Source organism: Bubalus bubalis, chromosome 17, assembly GCF_019923935.1.
Source record: "Bubalus bubalis isolate 160015118507 breed Murrah chromosome 17, NDDB_SH_1, whole genome shotgun sequence".
Taxonomy (NCBI): Eukaryota; Metazoa; Chordata; class Mammalia; order Artiodactyla; family Bovidae; genus Bubalus; species Bubalus bubalis.
This window is the reverse complement of record NC_059173.1, coordinates 58,028,415-58,045,676: the sequence shown is the minus strand read 5'-3', so window position 1 is coordinate 58,045,676 and position 17,262 is coordinate 58,028,415. Positions and strand designations below refer to the sequence as shown.

Below are 17,262 nucleotides of genomic sequence, written 5' to 3'. Positions count from 1 at the left end.
TACAAGTGGTACAAGGGTGCCATGAAGCTCCCATGTGTAGGCATGCAGATCTCTTTTCCTAGCTCTACCCGGCTGGGAGTTTGGCTCTAGTCCCAGCTAAAGCACAGAGCCAGACAAGAATAGGATGCTCTTCACTCCTCGAAACCAACCCCTCCCAACCCCTGACTCCCAATACCAAGCCCGGTATTACTTTCTTAGTAATTGCTCTTTCTACAAGAGGTACTTTTAAGAGAAAATATTGATAAAGACAAGGACAGCATCTGACTATTTTATTATGAGTCTCAAATTAGATTGACCACGTCATCTCTCAAATATACCTCTGTCAGGATTTGAGTGGCTGTGAGTTGCTGTGTTCAGATCTAGATAGGATCAGACTGGGCAGCTATCACAGACCCAAAATTTGTGTAAATGCATAGATACAGTGCAGAGCTTCCATGAAACTGAGAGTCATGTCAAGAGATAAACCAGGTGGAGCAGAGGTTGAAGAGTGTATGTGCTCTTTAGTTGGGGATGAAAATTTATCATGTATTATATCATTCTGGGGCTTCCCTGGTGGCTCAGATGGTAAAGAATCTGCCTGCAAGCAGGAGACCCAGCTTTGATCCCTGGGTCAGGAAGATCCCCTGGAAAAGGAAATGGCATCCCACTACAATATTTTTGCCTGGAAATCCCACAGACAGCAGAGCCTGGAGGGCTACAGTCTAAGGGATCCTATTGTTCTAGGACAAAGGAAAACATGAGTGAGATTAAAGTTGGTTTGGTTTTTGTTTGTTTGGTCCCCTAAATTTTGTTTGTTGATAATACATCCTGTGGACAAGATCTCAGAATGCTGTAAAAGGCCAATTTTGCTCTACCTAAAAAAAAAATTGCCAGGGACTAAGTTCAGTTCCCAAATATATTTTCACAAGTCTCATGAGATAAGAATAAGTATAGACTCTGATGTCTATACCAGGGCTTCCCTGGTAGCTCAGATGGTAAAGCATCTGCCTACAATGCAGGAGACCTGGGTTCGATCCCTGGGTCAGGAATATGCCCTGGAGAAGGAAATGGCAACCCACTCCAGTATTCATGCCTGGAAAATCCCATGGACCGAGGAGCCTGGTGGGCTACAGTCCATGGGATCACAAAGAGTTGGCCACGACTGAGCGACTTCACTTCACTTCTGATGTCTATGCATTCTTCATTGTGTAATTTCTTTTTAAAAATTGCCCCCTTAGAATTAAGATAACTATCGTTTTTCTTAAATAATGCGTAAGACAGTTCAATATAAAAAATGCTAACAACTCCATCAAAAAATAAGCAGATCTAAACAGACATTTCTCCAAAGAAGACATACAGATGGCCAATAAACACATGAAAAAATGCTCAACATCACTAACTTTTAGAAATGGCAAGCCAAAACTACAGTGAGACATCACCTCACTCCAGTCAGAACGACCATCATCAAAAAGCCTACATCTAATAAATGCTGGAGAGGGTGTGGAGAAAAAGAAGCCCTCCTATGCTGTTGGTGGGAATGTAAATTGGTGTAGCCACTGCGAAGAACAGTATGGAGTTCCCTTAAGAAATCAAAAACACAGTTGTCGTATGATCCCGCATTCCTACTTCTGGCTGTGTATCTGGAGAAAATTGTAATTCAAAAAGATACATGCTTCCCAGGGTTGACTGCATCACTGTTTACAGTAGCCAAGACATGGAAGCAACCTAAACGTCCATCAGCAGATGAGTGGATAAAGATGTGGTGTGTGTATACATACAACGGAATATTGCTCAGTATACTCAATTTTCAGTATACTCAGTAGAAATTTAGAATTTCTATTATATTCTCTGTGAAACCAAAGAGATATCAGGGACTGTCTACCAAGAACAAATTTTGCCATTCATGATACCAATGGTTCCTTTGAATGGTGCCATTATATTTTGGCCTTGAGGAAACAACCACAGTGATTACTAGCACACCTACTACATGATGCTAATCGTTTGGACTACTTTTGTGAAATGACAAGTCCCCTAATTCAGCGTTTAAGCAAAAACATTGATCAAATTCCATCACATGTCAGGAAGTAGTTCCATTGCCCTTTCAGCCAGGAATGAAAACATGTGTCCTACAAAACCGACTACTTGAAAGAAATTGGGAAAAGTCCACACTCATTTTCCAGGGTTAGCATTTGTGTCTAGTAGGCCAGTCTGCTGCTGCTGCTGCTGCTGCTAAGTCGCTTCAGTCGTGTCCGACTCTGTGCAACCCCATAGACGGCAGCCCACCAGGTTCCCCCGTCCCTGGGATTCTCCAGGCAAGAACACTGGAGTGGGATGCCATTTCCTTCTCCAATGCATGAAAGTGAAAACTGAAAGTGAAGTCGCTCAGTCATGTCGGACTCCTAGCGACCCCATGGACTGCAGCCTACCAGGCCCCTCCCCCATGGGATTTTCCAGGCAAGAGTACTGGAGTGGGGTGCCATTGCCTTCTCCAGTCTGAGCACATGTTAAATACCAGTAATGCTGCCTTTATTCAGAAGTATTAAGTCCATCATCTTATAGCAAAAGCTGGTTTTCCTTTAGGCCAAGTGATGACATGATATCTAGCAACATAAAGATATAGCCAAGCAGCTCAAGAGTTAGAACTGGGATGAAATGTTTTTATTCTATTTAGCTAGACTCTGGGAAATGTTTAGCTTCCTTAAATAGAGGTCAACTATCCCCTCATCAAATGGGTCACCTGCAGGAATGTATTTGTAAAGGCAAATACTGTGGGGTGATGCTAAGCAGAGAAATTGCACAGGAGCAGAGACAATCTAACAACTCAAGCTCCTGGCCCCGCACTGACAGGAAAATCATGATATGCCAACTCCATGCAGACAGAGGCCACAGAATATGGCCAGTAAATGCTCACTGAGCTAATGCCTAGTGCGCTTCCTGTGCATTCACCTACTGAAGACCTTAGCTTCTACTTGCACTTAACAAGGTCAAGATGAAACTAAAGGCCCTGGTTAATCAGCACAATGTGTCTGTTCTGTGTGTAAATACGTTATAGCAGGTCTCTACCTATCTGCTGAAGACACTGCACTTTTAACATGCAATTTGAAAATTCTTGTATCTGCCACAAAAAAAGAATTGATGTCCAATTTCAGATGGTTCTTAGTTTTGTCCTGAGGTAATAAGATTTGTATAACATGCATAAAATTTGTATGGGAGGGGAGTTTGGCGAAGAATAGATACGTGTATATATATGGCTGAGTTCCTTTGCTCTCCACCTGAAACTATCACAACATTGTTAATTGGCTCTACCCCAGTACAAAAAAAAAAAGTTTAAATTTGCCTGTAAAGATCACCAGCTAGATTAGTGTCTTTGTCAGTAATAGGCATTTAACAGAATAATGACAGATTTAAGAAAATGCTGTAAGGAAAACTTGCACCAAAAAAAAGTGTTATTTTGGTGAAATGACATCCAATTTTTTTTTCAATGTGCTGAATACTATTGCTATGGGCCAAGATACACTTCAACACAAAATGTTTTTAAAACTTGAAAGACACATTGCTGTACTGTAAAAACCAGAAAACTGTTCGGAAGGAAGAATACCACTATGCTTTAGAAGGTTAGTCATATTATAATACAGTAGTTAAAGGTTTTAAATGCAGAAAAAAATTTATTTCGGTTCTTATTTTTAAACTTAGGCATTATAGTTCACTTGACACAGTTTAAAGTTTAATAAGTGTATTTTGGTTTTTGTGCCACTGATTATCACTATTGGCTTGCACACATCTTTCTGCATATACTTGCTGCACTGTGGTCACTTATATTTCTCAAGTTTTTCTACTCTCTCGATTTTCCTGGATCCACTCTTCTCTCCATCACTCTTTCTCGGTCTCTTTTTTTTTTAGTTTCTTCCCCTCTGACAGTCTCCCTCGTGGCTGACACCTCTACAACCATTCTCTTTACTCATTCACATTGGATGATCATACCCTCTAAAATAATACAGGATTGTCCACAACTTGTACACTGCTGCTGCTGCTACTGCTGCTAAGTCGCTTCAGTCGTGTCCGACTCTGTGCGACCCCATAGACAGCAGCCCACGAGGCTCCCCCGTCCCTGGGATTCTCCAGGCAAGAACACTGGAGTGGGTTGCCATTTCCTTCTCCAGTGCAGGAAAGTGAAAAGCGAGAGAGAGTGAAGTCGCTCAGTCATGTCCGACTCTTAGCGACCCCATGGACTGCAACCTACCAGGCTCCTCCATCCATGGGATTTTCCAGGCAATAGTACTTCTCCAGGAACTTGTACACTAGCGACTCCTAAATCTCCAGCCCTGACTTGATTCTCGAACTCCGGATTCACACATTAACGCCTTTCCACCCCTAGCCAAGACTGTTTCCTCTCCTATCTTCCCAACTGAGTTTATGAAGATCCGATCCCCACTCTGGCAGGGCATCCTAGAAGCTACCTACATCCAATCACTGGATGCTGCTCAGGACACTGACTACATCCATCTCTCCCACTCCATCATCATGTCCCACTCCATTACTGGTATATACACCAGTGAACATTTCAAACCATTCTCATGTCTCACCTGGATAATTGCAATAGCTTCCTAATCAGTAGCCCTAGCTCTTCCTTAAATCTGTGGCCCAAACCGAAGTTGTATAGATGTACAGAAAACAAACAAAAAAACCAACCACCTTTCCACTACTTAAAACTGGCCCCTATATTTTTGTGTATGGTGTTAGAAAGTGTTCTAGTTTCATTCTTTTACAAGTGGTTGACCAGTTTTCCCAGCACCACTTGTTAAAGAGATTGTCTTTCTCCACTGTATATTCTTGCCTCCTTTGTCAAAGATAAAGTGTCCATAGGTGAGTGGATTTATCTCTGGGCTTTCTATTTTGTTCCATTGATCTATATTTCTGTCTTTGTGCCAGTACCATACTGTCTTGATGACTGTGGCTTTATAGTAGAACCTGAAGTCAGGCAGGTTGATTCCTCCAGTTCCATTCTTCTTTCTCAAAATAAATTCAAAATGGACTATAGATCTAAACGTAAGACCAGAAACTATAAAACTCCTAGAGGAGAACATAGGCAAAACATTCTCCAACATACATCACAGCAGGATCCTCTATGACCCACCTCCCAGAATATTGGAAATAAAAGCAAAAATAAACAAATGGGACCTAATTAAAATTAAAAGCTTCTGCACAACAAAGGAAATTATAAGCAAGGTGAAAAGACAGCCTGCAGAATGGGAGAAAATAATAGCAAATGAAGCAACTGACAAAGAATTAATCTCAAAAATATACAAGCAACTCTTGCAGCCCAATTCCAGAAAAATAAACAATCCAATCAAAAAATGGGCCAAAGAACTAAACAGACATTTCTCCAAAGAAGACATACAGATGGCTAACAAACACATGAAAAAATGCTCAACATCAGAGAAATGCAAATCAAAACCACAATGAGGTACCATTTCACGCCAGTCAGAATGGCTGCGATCCAAAAGTCTACAAGCAATAAATGCTGGAAAGGGTGTGGAGAAAAGGGAACCCTCTTACACTGTTGGTGGGAATGCAAACTAGTACAGCCACTATGGAGAACAGTATGGAGATTCCTTAAAAAACTGGAAATAGAACTGCCTTATGACCCAGCAATCCCACTGCTGGGCATACACACCGAGGAAACCAGAAGGGAAAGAGACACGTGTACCCCAATGTTCATCGCAGCACTGTTTATAATAGCCAGGACATGGAAGCAACCTAGATGTCCATCAGCAGATGAATGGATAAGAAAGCTGTGGTACATATACACAATGGAGTATTACTCAGCCATTAAAAAGAATACATTTGAATCAGTTCTAATGAGGTGGATGAAACTGGAGCCTATTATACAGAGTGAAGTAAGCCAGAAAGAAAAACACCAATACAGTATACTAACACATATATGGGGTCACAAAGAGTCTGACACGACTGAGCGACTGAGCTGAACTGAACTGAACTGAACGCATATATATGGAATTTAGAAAGATGGTAATGATAACCCTGTATGCGAGACAGCAAAAGAGACACTGATGGATAGAACAGTCTTTTGGACTCTGTGGGAGACGGCGAGGGTGGGATGATTTGGGGGAATGGCATTGAAACATGTATATTATCATATGTGAAACGAATCGCCAGTCCAGGTTCGATGCATGATACAGGGTACTCGGGGCTGGCGCACTGGGATGACCCAGAGTGATGGGATGGGGAGGGAGGTGGGAGGGTTCAGGATGGGGAACACATGTACACCCACGGCGGGGTCATGTCAATGTATGGCAAAACCAATACAATATTGTAAAGTAATTAGCCTCCAATTTAAATGAATAAATTAAAAAAAATTTTTTTAAAAATTGGCCCCTATATTCTAAGGAGAGTCTAGAAAGTGAAGTCCTATCTACTTAAAGTGGATCCAAGTTTCTGTAGGCTCTGATTTCTCCCTTCCTCTCAAAACTCATCCCCTCATTCATCTACTCTCACCTTAAACGTTTCCAAGAAATGCCCTCTTTTATTCCTTCCCAAACACAAGGCTTTGTCATGCTTCTGGGCCTTTCTTTTTCATATGAGCCACTCTGTTAGGAACATTCTTCCCACTATTCTCGTGGATCAATTCTCATTCATTCTTTGAGTCTAGCACAGTTATTGTCTTCCAAGACTCCTCCTTCTGAGCCTTGAGGTGGTCCCTTCTTTTGTCAGCGCACTCAGGGTTAGCTGATGGGCATCAGAGTGGCTGCCCCATAGTTAGAACACATAGAGGATGCTCAAAAGATGTCTGTTTAGCTGAACTAAAAAACATTAAACTTAACTTCATGAAACCAGATGTTAAAAAAACCGATACTGACTCATTGGCAGTACCTCTCACTTTTCTAAAGATCCAGAAACTGTTGAAATGAACTGTTCCAGAGTTTTTCTAGTGATTAAGCTTACCCTCTTGTTTCCAGAATCTATTTTGTCTTCCGAGGTAACTGAGAAAACATCTCCCAGTCTTCCGTCTCTTGGCCTCTCTCCTGTTCAGGGTGGTTTGGCAAAGTTTAACAACAGCGCGTCTGTGCCTTCACCTGTAAGTCCTCTTTGGACCTTGGTATGAAATTTCTCTGAATCTGCACAGTGAACTCACTTTTAAATAATGGTCATATCTCTCTCGGAAGTTTCCCTTTCCACTTTGTCGTATTTCTTTTTCTTATTTCCATTTAAAGGGCATTTTATTTTAAAGGAGAGAAAAGCACAGCTATGGCTGTAGAATCCATTTAACATAAGTGGTCAAAACACTCTACTCTCATAACTGCCCACCCATAAAAAGCATTGCCAGCCTCTCAGATTTTTAAACAGACCTTGAGTGACAACTACTTAGAGATACCACTGGGCTGCACAGAGCATCTCTTTCCTCTATTTGAACAAATCTCTTTCCTCCATTTGAACAAATCTCAGTATACAGAGCATCTCGGAAGAATTTCGTGATTTTTCTTCTAAGTGACGCTGTCCTCCTGTTACATCCTGTATTTTAAAGTATTCAGAGAGGCTTGATTCTTACACTTTTTTTCTGAACAGTGACATAACTCAATTTTTTTTTATCTTTCTTACCTTTCTCCCTTCCCTAATACCACACAGAGTAAATTCTCTGCTAAATAAGCAGATCCGTTAGTCTCAACTTTAAAAAAATATAATTTGTAGTAAGTTCAAAGTATATCAGAAGTGAATTAAAATTAGCTACTCAACAAATTCTTGAATATAACACACCAACCAAACTGTTTCTAAGGGGATGTGGAATGTGGTCGCTGGTCTTGAGGCATTGGTAAGGCTCTGATAACACAGAACAGTGTGTAAGAATGGCGGCTTTAACGTTTTAGCTCTGTAAAGAGGTGCTAAAGCACGAGACCACGATAAGGGTAAAGTGTGTCACCTACAGTGTGGAGGAAACTGGCTCTATCTGGAAAACCTCAGTGTAGGAGATATGCTGATTAGCTGCTCTGATAGATGATCAAACAAGAGGGAGTGCATTAGGATGAGGCAGTATCCCTAGGGTGTATCAAGCAAAGGATGCAGGCTTGTCCTGGACCAGATGTGAGCCACACTCGCATAAGAGATCCAGAATGGACCCGTCTTAGGCTTGTCCAATAGCGCCATCTAGAGGGATGAACAATCCCCACAGAAGCACTGCCAAATGCTAATTAATGAGGAAGGATTAATGATCAGCCAGGATAGGGATGCAGACTGAAGGGCCTTAGCACGCACACATCCTTAACAAGCGGATGGCAGATGAGAAGTACCATGGGAATGAGAGATCTCCAAAGAACACACCAAAGTGCCCATGAGAAGCAGAATCTGCTCGCTTCCAATCTTCTAAGACCCAAGAGTGCGGTCACCATGATAAAACCCATCAAGATCTTGTCTGCTTCTCTTGTTCACCCTGTTTCCTGTCCAAGCTTAGAGGTATCTGAAACATCAGCCAGCAACAATGGAGGGGTGGAGTGAAACTTCTGAGTCAAAAAGAGAGGATGGGGACTTCACTGGTCTAAGTGGCTAAGACTTGGCGTGTTTCCAATGCTGGGGGTCTGGTCTCCACCCCTGGTCAGGGAACTAGATCCCACCTGCAGCAACTGAAGATTCTGCTTGCCACAACCAAGACCCAGTGCAGCCAAAAAAAGAAATAAAAATGTTTACGAGAGAATGACCTCCCACACCCTTTCCTGTAAAGAGCAAGAGTGACCCATCAGTACAATTAGTGAGCTGTGCAAAGTGTTAGGCGAGCACGGGATAAGGAACAACTTCCCCCTTAAGGGCATATATGGCCTCCCAGGGGCTTCCCAGGGGACACTAGCGGTAAAGAACCTGATGGCCAACACAGGAGACATAAGAGACACGGGTTCAATCCCTGAGTCAGGAAGAGAGCATGGCAACCCAATCCAGTATTCATGCCTGCAGAATTCCATACATCGAGGAGCCTGGCAGGCTACACAGTCCATAGGATTGCAAAGAGTCGGACACGACTAAGCAACTTAGCATGCATACACACACATGACCTCCCAGAGCAGGTTACTCAGTCAAAGTCTTTCAAAAGGAGTGTGTGAAATTAACATGTTGAGAAGGGAGTTTCAGCTCCAAGGACATCACCAGTGAAGACGGAGGCCCTGACCGCGTGCTGTGCTGGCTGCCTGGAGAGCTGTTTTGTGTAACAGGCTCACAGGGCAGAGGGTCAGGAATGGTACGTGAAGACTCCAGAAAGAACGGACACTAGTCAGATTATGAGAGCTCTGGCACACTGCCGTCAAACGTTTGGTAAAACTCTCTGCAGCACGAAAAGATCTGCTAAAACGCATCCTGGGCAAATCTGCTTATTACATTGGGTTTCTACCTTCCAAAATCCAAATTCCATTCTGATATGCTTCTGTGTTGAATCGTGCTTGCCAAGGTTTTGTCTCTGTTGTGTCGCTTTTCCATTTACCAGCTCAGCGGTCATGCCCCTGTGGTGAAGCTGCTGCCTGGTATGGATATCTTTTTGCCTCTGAATGTCACAGTCTGAGAAAAAGCATCCGTTTCTGACCTTTATCATGTCAAGTGTAACAGCTGAAACTTGTATAAGCTTTGAAGAGTCAGTTAAGTTCATAGGCTGCTTTTTAGAACTGAGAGAACTGGAAGTGGATGAGTATGTCTGCTTGGCCAAGTCTTGACTTGTCAAACTTTTCCCCCCTTTAGATGTATTCCTCTCTTCGGGCTTCCTTGGTGGCTCAGATGGTAAAGCGTCTGCCTGCAATGCAGGAGACCTAGGTTCGATCCCTGGGTGGGGAAGATGCCCTGGAGAAGGAAATAGCAACCCACTCCAGGATTCTTGCCTGGAGAATTCCCACGGACAGAGGAGCCTGGTGGGCCACAGACCATGAGGTTGCACAGAGCTGGCCATGACTCAGCAACTAACACGTCCACTTTCACCTGCTCTCAGAGTCTGATGCCCACCCTGGCCGCCCTCAGCCTTCTATTCTAGGGGACCCCTCTTTTTGCCTCTAGGGGTAGCAGTTCAGGAATAGAATTTGTCTTTGTGACAAACTTATGGGATAAGGTGCAGCAGCAGACCCCGAGTTCAGACCCCTGGCTGGACTGTGCCTCAACATGAAGGGCCCTTCTCCCTAGTCTTTTGGACTCTGGGTGGGGGGAGGGGGGGGGGATGATTTGGGAGAATGGCATTAAAATATGTATAATATCATATAAGAAATGAATTGCAGTCCATCCGATGCAGGATACAGGATGCTTGGGGCTGATGCACTGGGATGACCCAGAGGGATGGTATGAGGATGGAGGTGGGTGGGGGTTCAGGATGGGGAACACGTATACACCCGTGGCGGATGCCTGTTGATGTATGGCAAAACCAATACAATATTGTAAAGTAAAAAAAAAAAAAAAGCCTCCCTAGTTCCCCACCATCTTTTCCCTAACGATAGCTGGCTTGCTGGATTTATAGCTAGTTGACCAGTTTTGCCCAACTGGGAAACTTCTTTGCACGACAGATCTCTCTTAAAGGAGGAAAATGAATAAAATACTGATTTTCTAAGCCATCATGGCATGAGACTCCTCCTTGACGTGGTCGTTTGTGTGTGTTGCCTGTTTCCTCTCGAGCCCGTGGGACCTGTCAAGTCTGGTGATTGTGACAAACGCCCAGGCTCCCGCGGGGCCAGAGGAGACAAGGGTCCTGGGAGGCAGCAACATTCTTAATTTGTCCCTTCATGTCTCCCCAGAGCCTGCCCTGCACTTTGGAGATGCTGAATATCACGTTGATGAAAGTGCTGGCTCCGTGGAGGTTTGCGTCTGGAGGACAGGCACGGACCTTTCTCAAGCGTCCTCTGTCACCGTGCGCTCCAAGAGAACAGAGCCGGCCTCAGCAGAAGGTGAGCAGCCCATTTTTAAAATGTGTCCATCCTGACATTCGTATAGGGTGAGGTCTAGTCTGTTCAAGTGTACCATGCCAAGTCTTTGTGGAGAGGCTCTGATTTAAATTTTCTCCTCCCTGGCCTTATAGAATGACTTCTGCTGTTTATGCAAGAAACAGAATATTCGAGTAGCAGCCTTATATGACTTGTTGATTCGTTCATTAACTACTTAGGAAAGTGAAGTCGCTCAGTTGTGTCCGACTCTTTGCGACTCCATGGACTGTAGCCTACCAGGCTCCTCTGTGTATGGGATTTTCCAGCACACGTACTAGAGTGGGTTGCCATTTCCTTCTCCAGGAGATCTTCCCTACCCAGGGATTGAACCTGGGTCTCTTGCATTGTAGGCAGATGCTTTACTGTCTGAGCCACCAGGGAAGTCCCATTAACTACTTGCTTGAGTCCAAATTAACCTTCCGAAGTTAAGAATATTCACTGTGACAACCTAGAGGGGTAGGTAGAATGGGGTGGGAAGTGGAGACAGACTCAAGAGGGAGGGGACATAAGGATATCCATGTTGATGTATTGGCATAAAACACAATATGGTGAAGCAATTACGCTCCAATTAAAAATAAATAAATTTTTAAAAAGGAATTTTTGTAGGACTTCCCTGGTGACCCAGCAGATAAGAATCCACCTGCCAAGGCAGGGGACATGGGTTCCATCTCTGGGCCGGGGAGACTGCACACACCGCAGGGCAGCTAAGCCCGTGCACCACGACTACTGAGCCCACGTGCCCTGGAGCCTATGCTCCCTGGCGAGAGGAGCCACACAGCGAGGAGCCCATTCCCTGCAACTAGAGAATGCTTGCGCGGAGTAACAAGGGCCAGCACAGCGCAAAATAATTAATTTAAAAAAGAATATTTGTAGAGACTAGAAGCTGCTCATAAACACTATGTCATTCCGAGATGACTGAGCAGGTATACCAGCTCCTGGGAGAACCCAGGCACCTATTGGCCCCCCAGGAGGTTAGGAGGCTGTCACTTCTGACTCTCCAGCATTTTCCTTGGCTTCAAGCAGCATGTTCTCACACCCCACTCCCCTTTGCCTTTCTTGATGTGGACAAGCAAAGCCTGGCTGGCAGTATAGTTAAATGGTTCTGAACATCACTTTCTCTGTGTTGAAGCTGTCAGCTGCTTTACCAACCAAAACAAATAAACAAAGGAAAAAAAAAAAACACAGTAGGATTCAGGAAGAGACAGGGAAATTTCCATCTGCATTGAAACCCACATTTTTTTCATTGCTAACAGGGACCTTAATCTCCTGGGATGTGACAGGCAGCATAATTCAGGATTAGTATCATACAAGTCCAAGACACTTGAGGATCTGTTAAGATAAAAACTAAATAAAAGCACAAATCTTGCAAATACAACTCAGCAATCTAAACACCTACAGGCACTGACAGGAAGTGCAGAGAAAATGTGTCTATGAAAATGTGCACCCGGGCTCAACATGTGCCCAAGAGACAGTTAAGGGAACTGAAGACAGCTGCTCTGGGGAGAATCCCATACTCTAACACGTCAGTGAATATATCCCATCATATTGTGCGTGGCACCACTGGTGCTCCTCTGTTGAGTTCTTCTGTTGTTTCTTGCTTAGCTTTTATTTTTTTTGGATTTTCTTTCTTCCCTCCTTCTTTGCTTAATTTTCAGGCCAGGCTCTTTCTCACTCTCTATATATTTGTGAAACCAAAAGTGAATAGACCAGTTGGCTCCTTGGACTCTTTCTATGGTTAGGAAAAAAATTAAAAAATTTTTAGGTGAATTCCTTTTCATACCAGTAATGACCCTTTGCTAGCCCTCAGGGAGGGATGGACAGATAGAAGTGATCTATGCTTGAGGTCATGACTCATGGGTTTGAACAGGAGCTATGCAGAGGTAACAGTTTAGACTTGATGATCTCTAGAGTCTAGAAAATACTTGACATCTGCTCAGGTTGGAGAATTAACAATAATAATGATGTACCCATATGTATATCATCATTATTTATGACATAAAATTATAATTTCTATGTACTGAATGCTTGCTATTGGACAGACTCTGTGCTAGCATCCTTGCTGTATTATTTCTAATCTTCACAACAACTTTGGAAAATAGCAATAATCTTCTCCCTTTTGATGTTAAAGAAATTGAGACTCAAACAATGAAATAGTTTATACAAGTAAACAGCAGAATTAACATGTGAACTCAAACCCATAAGATCCCAAATCCCCTTTCCTTTACTCTCCTGCCTTGGTGCTTTTTCACCATCATCTTGTTTTTTTCATAATGTAATTATCTCAAACTTACAGAAAAGTAATAGGTACAGTAAAAAAAAAAAAACACACACACACACATTGTCCATTGAGAGCAGGTTGCCAATAAATCTGGAACCATCTCTTCAAAAATGTGGAGGCCAACTCCTATAGAGACATTCTCCTGTGTACCCACAATACAAACTTGAAATCAGGGTACTGATACATGACTACTCTCATCTGCAGACCTCATTCAAATTCTACCAGCTGTCCCCCAAATCATTCTTAAAAGCAAAAAAGTTCAGTTCAAAATCACATTCTATTTTGTACTATGTCATTTGGTTTTGTATACCATCTGCACAGTTTCTTGGCTTTCTTTGACTTTTATGACTTTTATATTTTTCAAGATTATAAACCAGGGGGAGGGATAAATTAGGAGTTTGGGATTAACAGATGGACACTACTATATATAAAAATAGATAGTCAACAAGGACCTCCTGTATAGCACAAAGAATTGTACTTAATAGTCTTGTAATAACCTAAATGGGAAAAGACTTTGAGAGCAAATAGATATGTATATATGTGTAACTGAAATGTCCTGCTGTGCACCTGAAACACAGCATTGTCAATCAACTATGGGGCTTCCCTGGGAGCTCAGACGGTAAGGAGTCTGCTTGCATTGTAGGAGAGCTGGGTTCAATCCTTGGGTCAGGAAGATCCCCTGGAGAAAGAAATGGCAACCACTCCAGTCGTCTTGCCTGGAGAATCCCATGGACAGGAGTTGGGTGGGCTGCTGTAAGCCACCCAGCTCCTCTGTCCATGGGGTCACAGAGTTGGACACAACTATACTATACTCCAATATAAAATAAAAATTTCAAAGAAATATTACAAATCAGTTTTGTAAAATACCTACCAGGTTGGGCTTGTCTGATTTTCCTCATAATTAGATTCAGGCTCTGCATCTTCAGAAGGAATATCACAGAAATGGTACTGCCTTTTTGCTGCCTTCTAGCCAATGGGACACATTGCAATTTATCCCGCTGTTGGTGATATTAACTTTGATCACTTGGTTAAGGTGGTATGTGCCAGGTTTCTTTACTGTGAAGTTACTTTTCTTCCTTTGTAATCAAGAAGTCTTTTTGTGTTAGTTGCTCAGTCGCATCAAATTCTTTGCAGCCCCATGACCTGCCAGGCTCTTCTGTCCATGTAATTCTCTGGGCAAGAATTCTGGAGTGGGTTGCCATTCCCTTCTCCAGGGGATCTTCCCAACCCAGGGATCAAACCCAGGTCTCCCACATTGCAGGCAGATTCTTATCTGAGCCACGAGGGTAGCCCCCAAGAAGTCTTTTATGGGGAGATAATTTGAGACAACGTAAATATTCTATTCTTCCATTTATTTACATACATTACTCAGGGTTTCTTGTTCTATTCTCCTTGATTATAATTTGTCATGACATTGGATGACTTTTTAAATAAATAGCAAAGAAGTGATACAATGAGGTAAGCCAGCTCACAAAATGATTACATTGAGAAAATGGCAGGAACTTCATGGCCCAGTAAAACTGAGCAGAATATTGTAAGGTTAAACTAGATGTCTGGGAAAGGTGAATGAGTGAAACCTGGTCAAAATGAAAGTCACAATCGTGGTCTTAATTGTTCACATATCGGTGTATCGGTGGGATTTTTTGTGGAAGTGCTTGGAAGCTGATGGAGAGCATTGGTGGGGATCGCACGTGGACGGATGTGTGGTGGTCATGCATTTTGTAGAACGTGGAAGTTTCCCCTGAGGATCAAGCCAAAAAATATGAGTTTGAAGGTGCCATATACATAGGAAAATGCTAAGGACCAGCCATCTTTCTCTGAAGGAAAACTTTGAGCAGTGACTCCTGCATCTTACTCTTGGCTTTTTCTTTCCCACTAGCTGGATTAGATTACATTGGCGTCAGCCAAAAACTGAACTTCGCTCCAGGGACAGCCCATCTTTGAGGGTTCAGAGCGGTCTGAATTACTTCTTCAGATGCCGCTGGGTGCAGCGCTTGGAGAGCCCAATAAAACCATTTTCATCAATGACACGGTCACTGACTGTAAGCAGAGTGCTTGTCCTCCTTTTGGTTGAAAGACTTTAAAGGAGAGGAAGCAGCCAAAACAGCTCTCCTAACAACGGTTTCCAGCTCACTACAACCCTGGGATATCAATGGTATTGTACTGTCACTGGTGTTACATACATTCTGGTGATATGCACAAGTGTAGTGTATGCAACTGTATCAAAATACAGAGGAAGAATAAGCCTACAAAGGATTATTACACTGTGCTCTGTTTTTTCCTTTTTTCTTTTACTTTGTCACCAAGGGCAGTGAAACCCATTGTCGTCAATTAAATCAACAGTTAAGAACAAAAGGCTCAACCTTTCTTTGTCCATTGATGCTGGACAAGAAGCACATTTCAGCTACAGTGATGCCTTCATTCTCTTCCAGTTTTTCAGGTTATAGTGCCAAGAGTGCCCTTAGCACTCGTTCCTGACTCTCTCTCCAGGTACAGGAGCTGATAAAAACAAGGGCACTTGTACTCAACATATCACCCTGAGCCATTCTAAAAAAGCCAGACTTCCCCTCCAGACTGGTTCCCAGGTGGCGCAGCTCATTAGCAAACAGGAATGGAAACTGGAGGTTTGGATCCTTCAGGCAGCACCATGTCCGTTTGCAGGGTGCATCTAGGCTCCTGCTCTTGAGCTGCCTCATGTTACTGGCCTCCCTTCTACTCAGACCTAAGGCTGATGCTACAGATGAGAAAAATGACCTATCTGTAAGCTGCCTGAACAGCAACCAGACAGGAGCTCCACTTGTAGTGTTGGCGACGCTCAGAAGTCAGTGCACACTCTGTGCTGCAGTGTGAAAGGTCTTCTCTCCCAACTGACCTTGACCTTCCCTAGAAGGAGCTACTGTTGTCTGTGCATCAAGACAGGGACATGTTTCTGACTTCAAACCAGATCAATCATGTCTCCAAAGTGACAATACACAGGGAAAATGTGCTGAGAATAACTTTCCATGTAAAAAAATGGTCCCTTCTGTGAAAGATGACATAATCAACCAAAATCATTCTGTCACCGAGTCCAGTTGACCACTGTCAATCCATCACATCATCCCTATAAGGAGAGGTGTTTATGGCTCTACCAAGTAACATCTCATCTTCACTGTAAAAATGAGATAACTCAGCTATCATTCATTTAATGACCCACACATTCAGCATGCTGCCTTTTAGTTTCATAACTGGATTTACAAAGTTGAGTAGAAACAAGCAAGTCACAATCCAAAGTTATGTAACATTTGTTCCACGTAAAGGAAAGGGAAAGCAACAAATGTAGTAACTTGGTGCATCTCCAACTTCCTAAGCATCACTGGGAGGGCTTGAGACAGAAATGCAAAACCTTCCCACCAGATTTCAGTTCAGTAAACTGGAGGACGACCCGAGCATCTCTAATTTTAACAAGCTCCCAGGTGTTGCCATTGGCTGTTCCTCCAACCACACAACGGTCCCAAAATAAATGAGAGGCAATGATTATGATGCTAGTACATGACAACTCACCAGAAAAATCTCTTCTAAAATTATCTGCAGATCCAAAATTCAACATAAAAGCATTTTCGGGTTTCCCAGGTGGTGCTAGTGGTAAGGAACCCACTGCCACTGCAAGACACATTAAGATGCGGGTTCTATCCCTGGGTCAGGAAGATCCCCTGAAGAAGGGCATGGCAACCCACTCCAGTATTCACGCCTAGAGAATTCCATAGACAGAGGAGCCTGGCAATCTACAGTTCAGAGGGTTGCAGAGTCGGACATGACTGAAGCGACTTAGCACACTCTGAAATAATATTGATCTTCCTCACCCAAAAAATGTTACCCTGTTGCTATATGTTAATCTTCATGTTAATTTGAAGATACTATTAAGGTTTCATTATTTTGCTTTGGTAAAATGCATTTAAAGCAGTACCTTTCAAAATTTCCTGTGCATGAGTCACCTTTGAGCATCTTATTAAAGTGCAGATTCTAGTGCAGCAGGTCTGACATGAGGCCTTAAGAGTCTGCATTTCTAACAAGCTCCCATGT

At 43.0% G+C, this 17,262-nt stretch overlaps 1 protein-coding gene and 1 non-coding gene across 2 annotated transcripts in view; both read left to right on the top strand.

Moving 5' to 3' along the window:
• Nucleotides 1-15,277, top strand: part of FREM3 (FRAS1 related extracellular matrix 3) — a 104,734-nt gene extending 89,457 nt beyond the window's left edge. Inside the window, 3 exon segments of the mRNA XM_044930385.2 lie at nt 10,740-10,889; nt 15,083-15,128; nt 15,130-15,277. Of these exon segments, the coding sequence (XP_044786320.2) occupies nt 10,740-10,889; nt 15,083-15,128; nt 15,130-15,277 (344 nt within the window).
• On the top strand, nt 9,727-9,798 carry TRNAC-GCA. Its single transcript has one exon. It is a non-coding gene; the product is annotated as a tRNA-Cys (tRNA).
• Nucleotides 15,278-17,262: the final 1,985 nt, after the last annotated feature.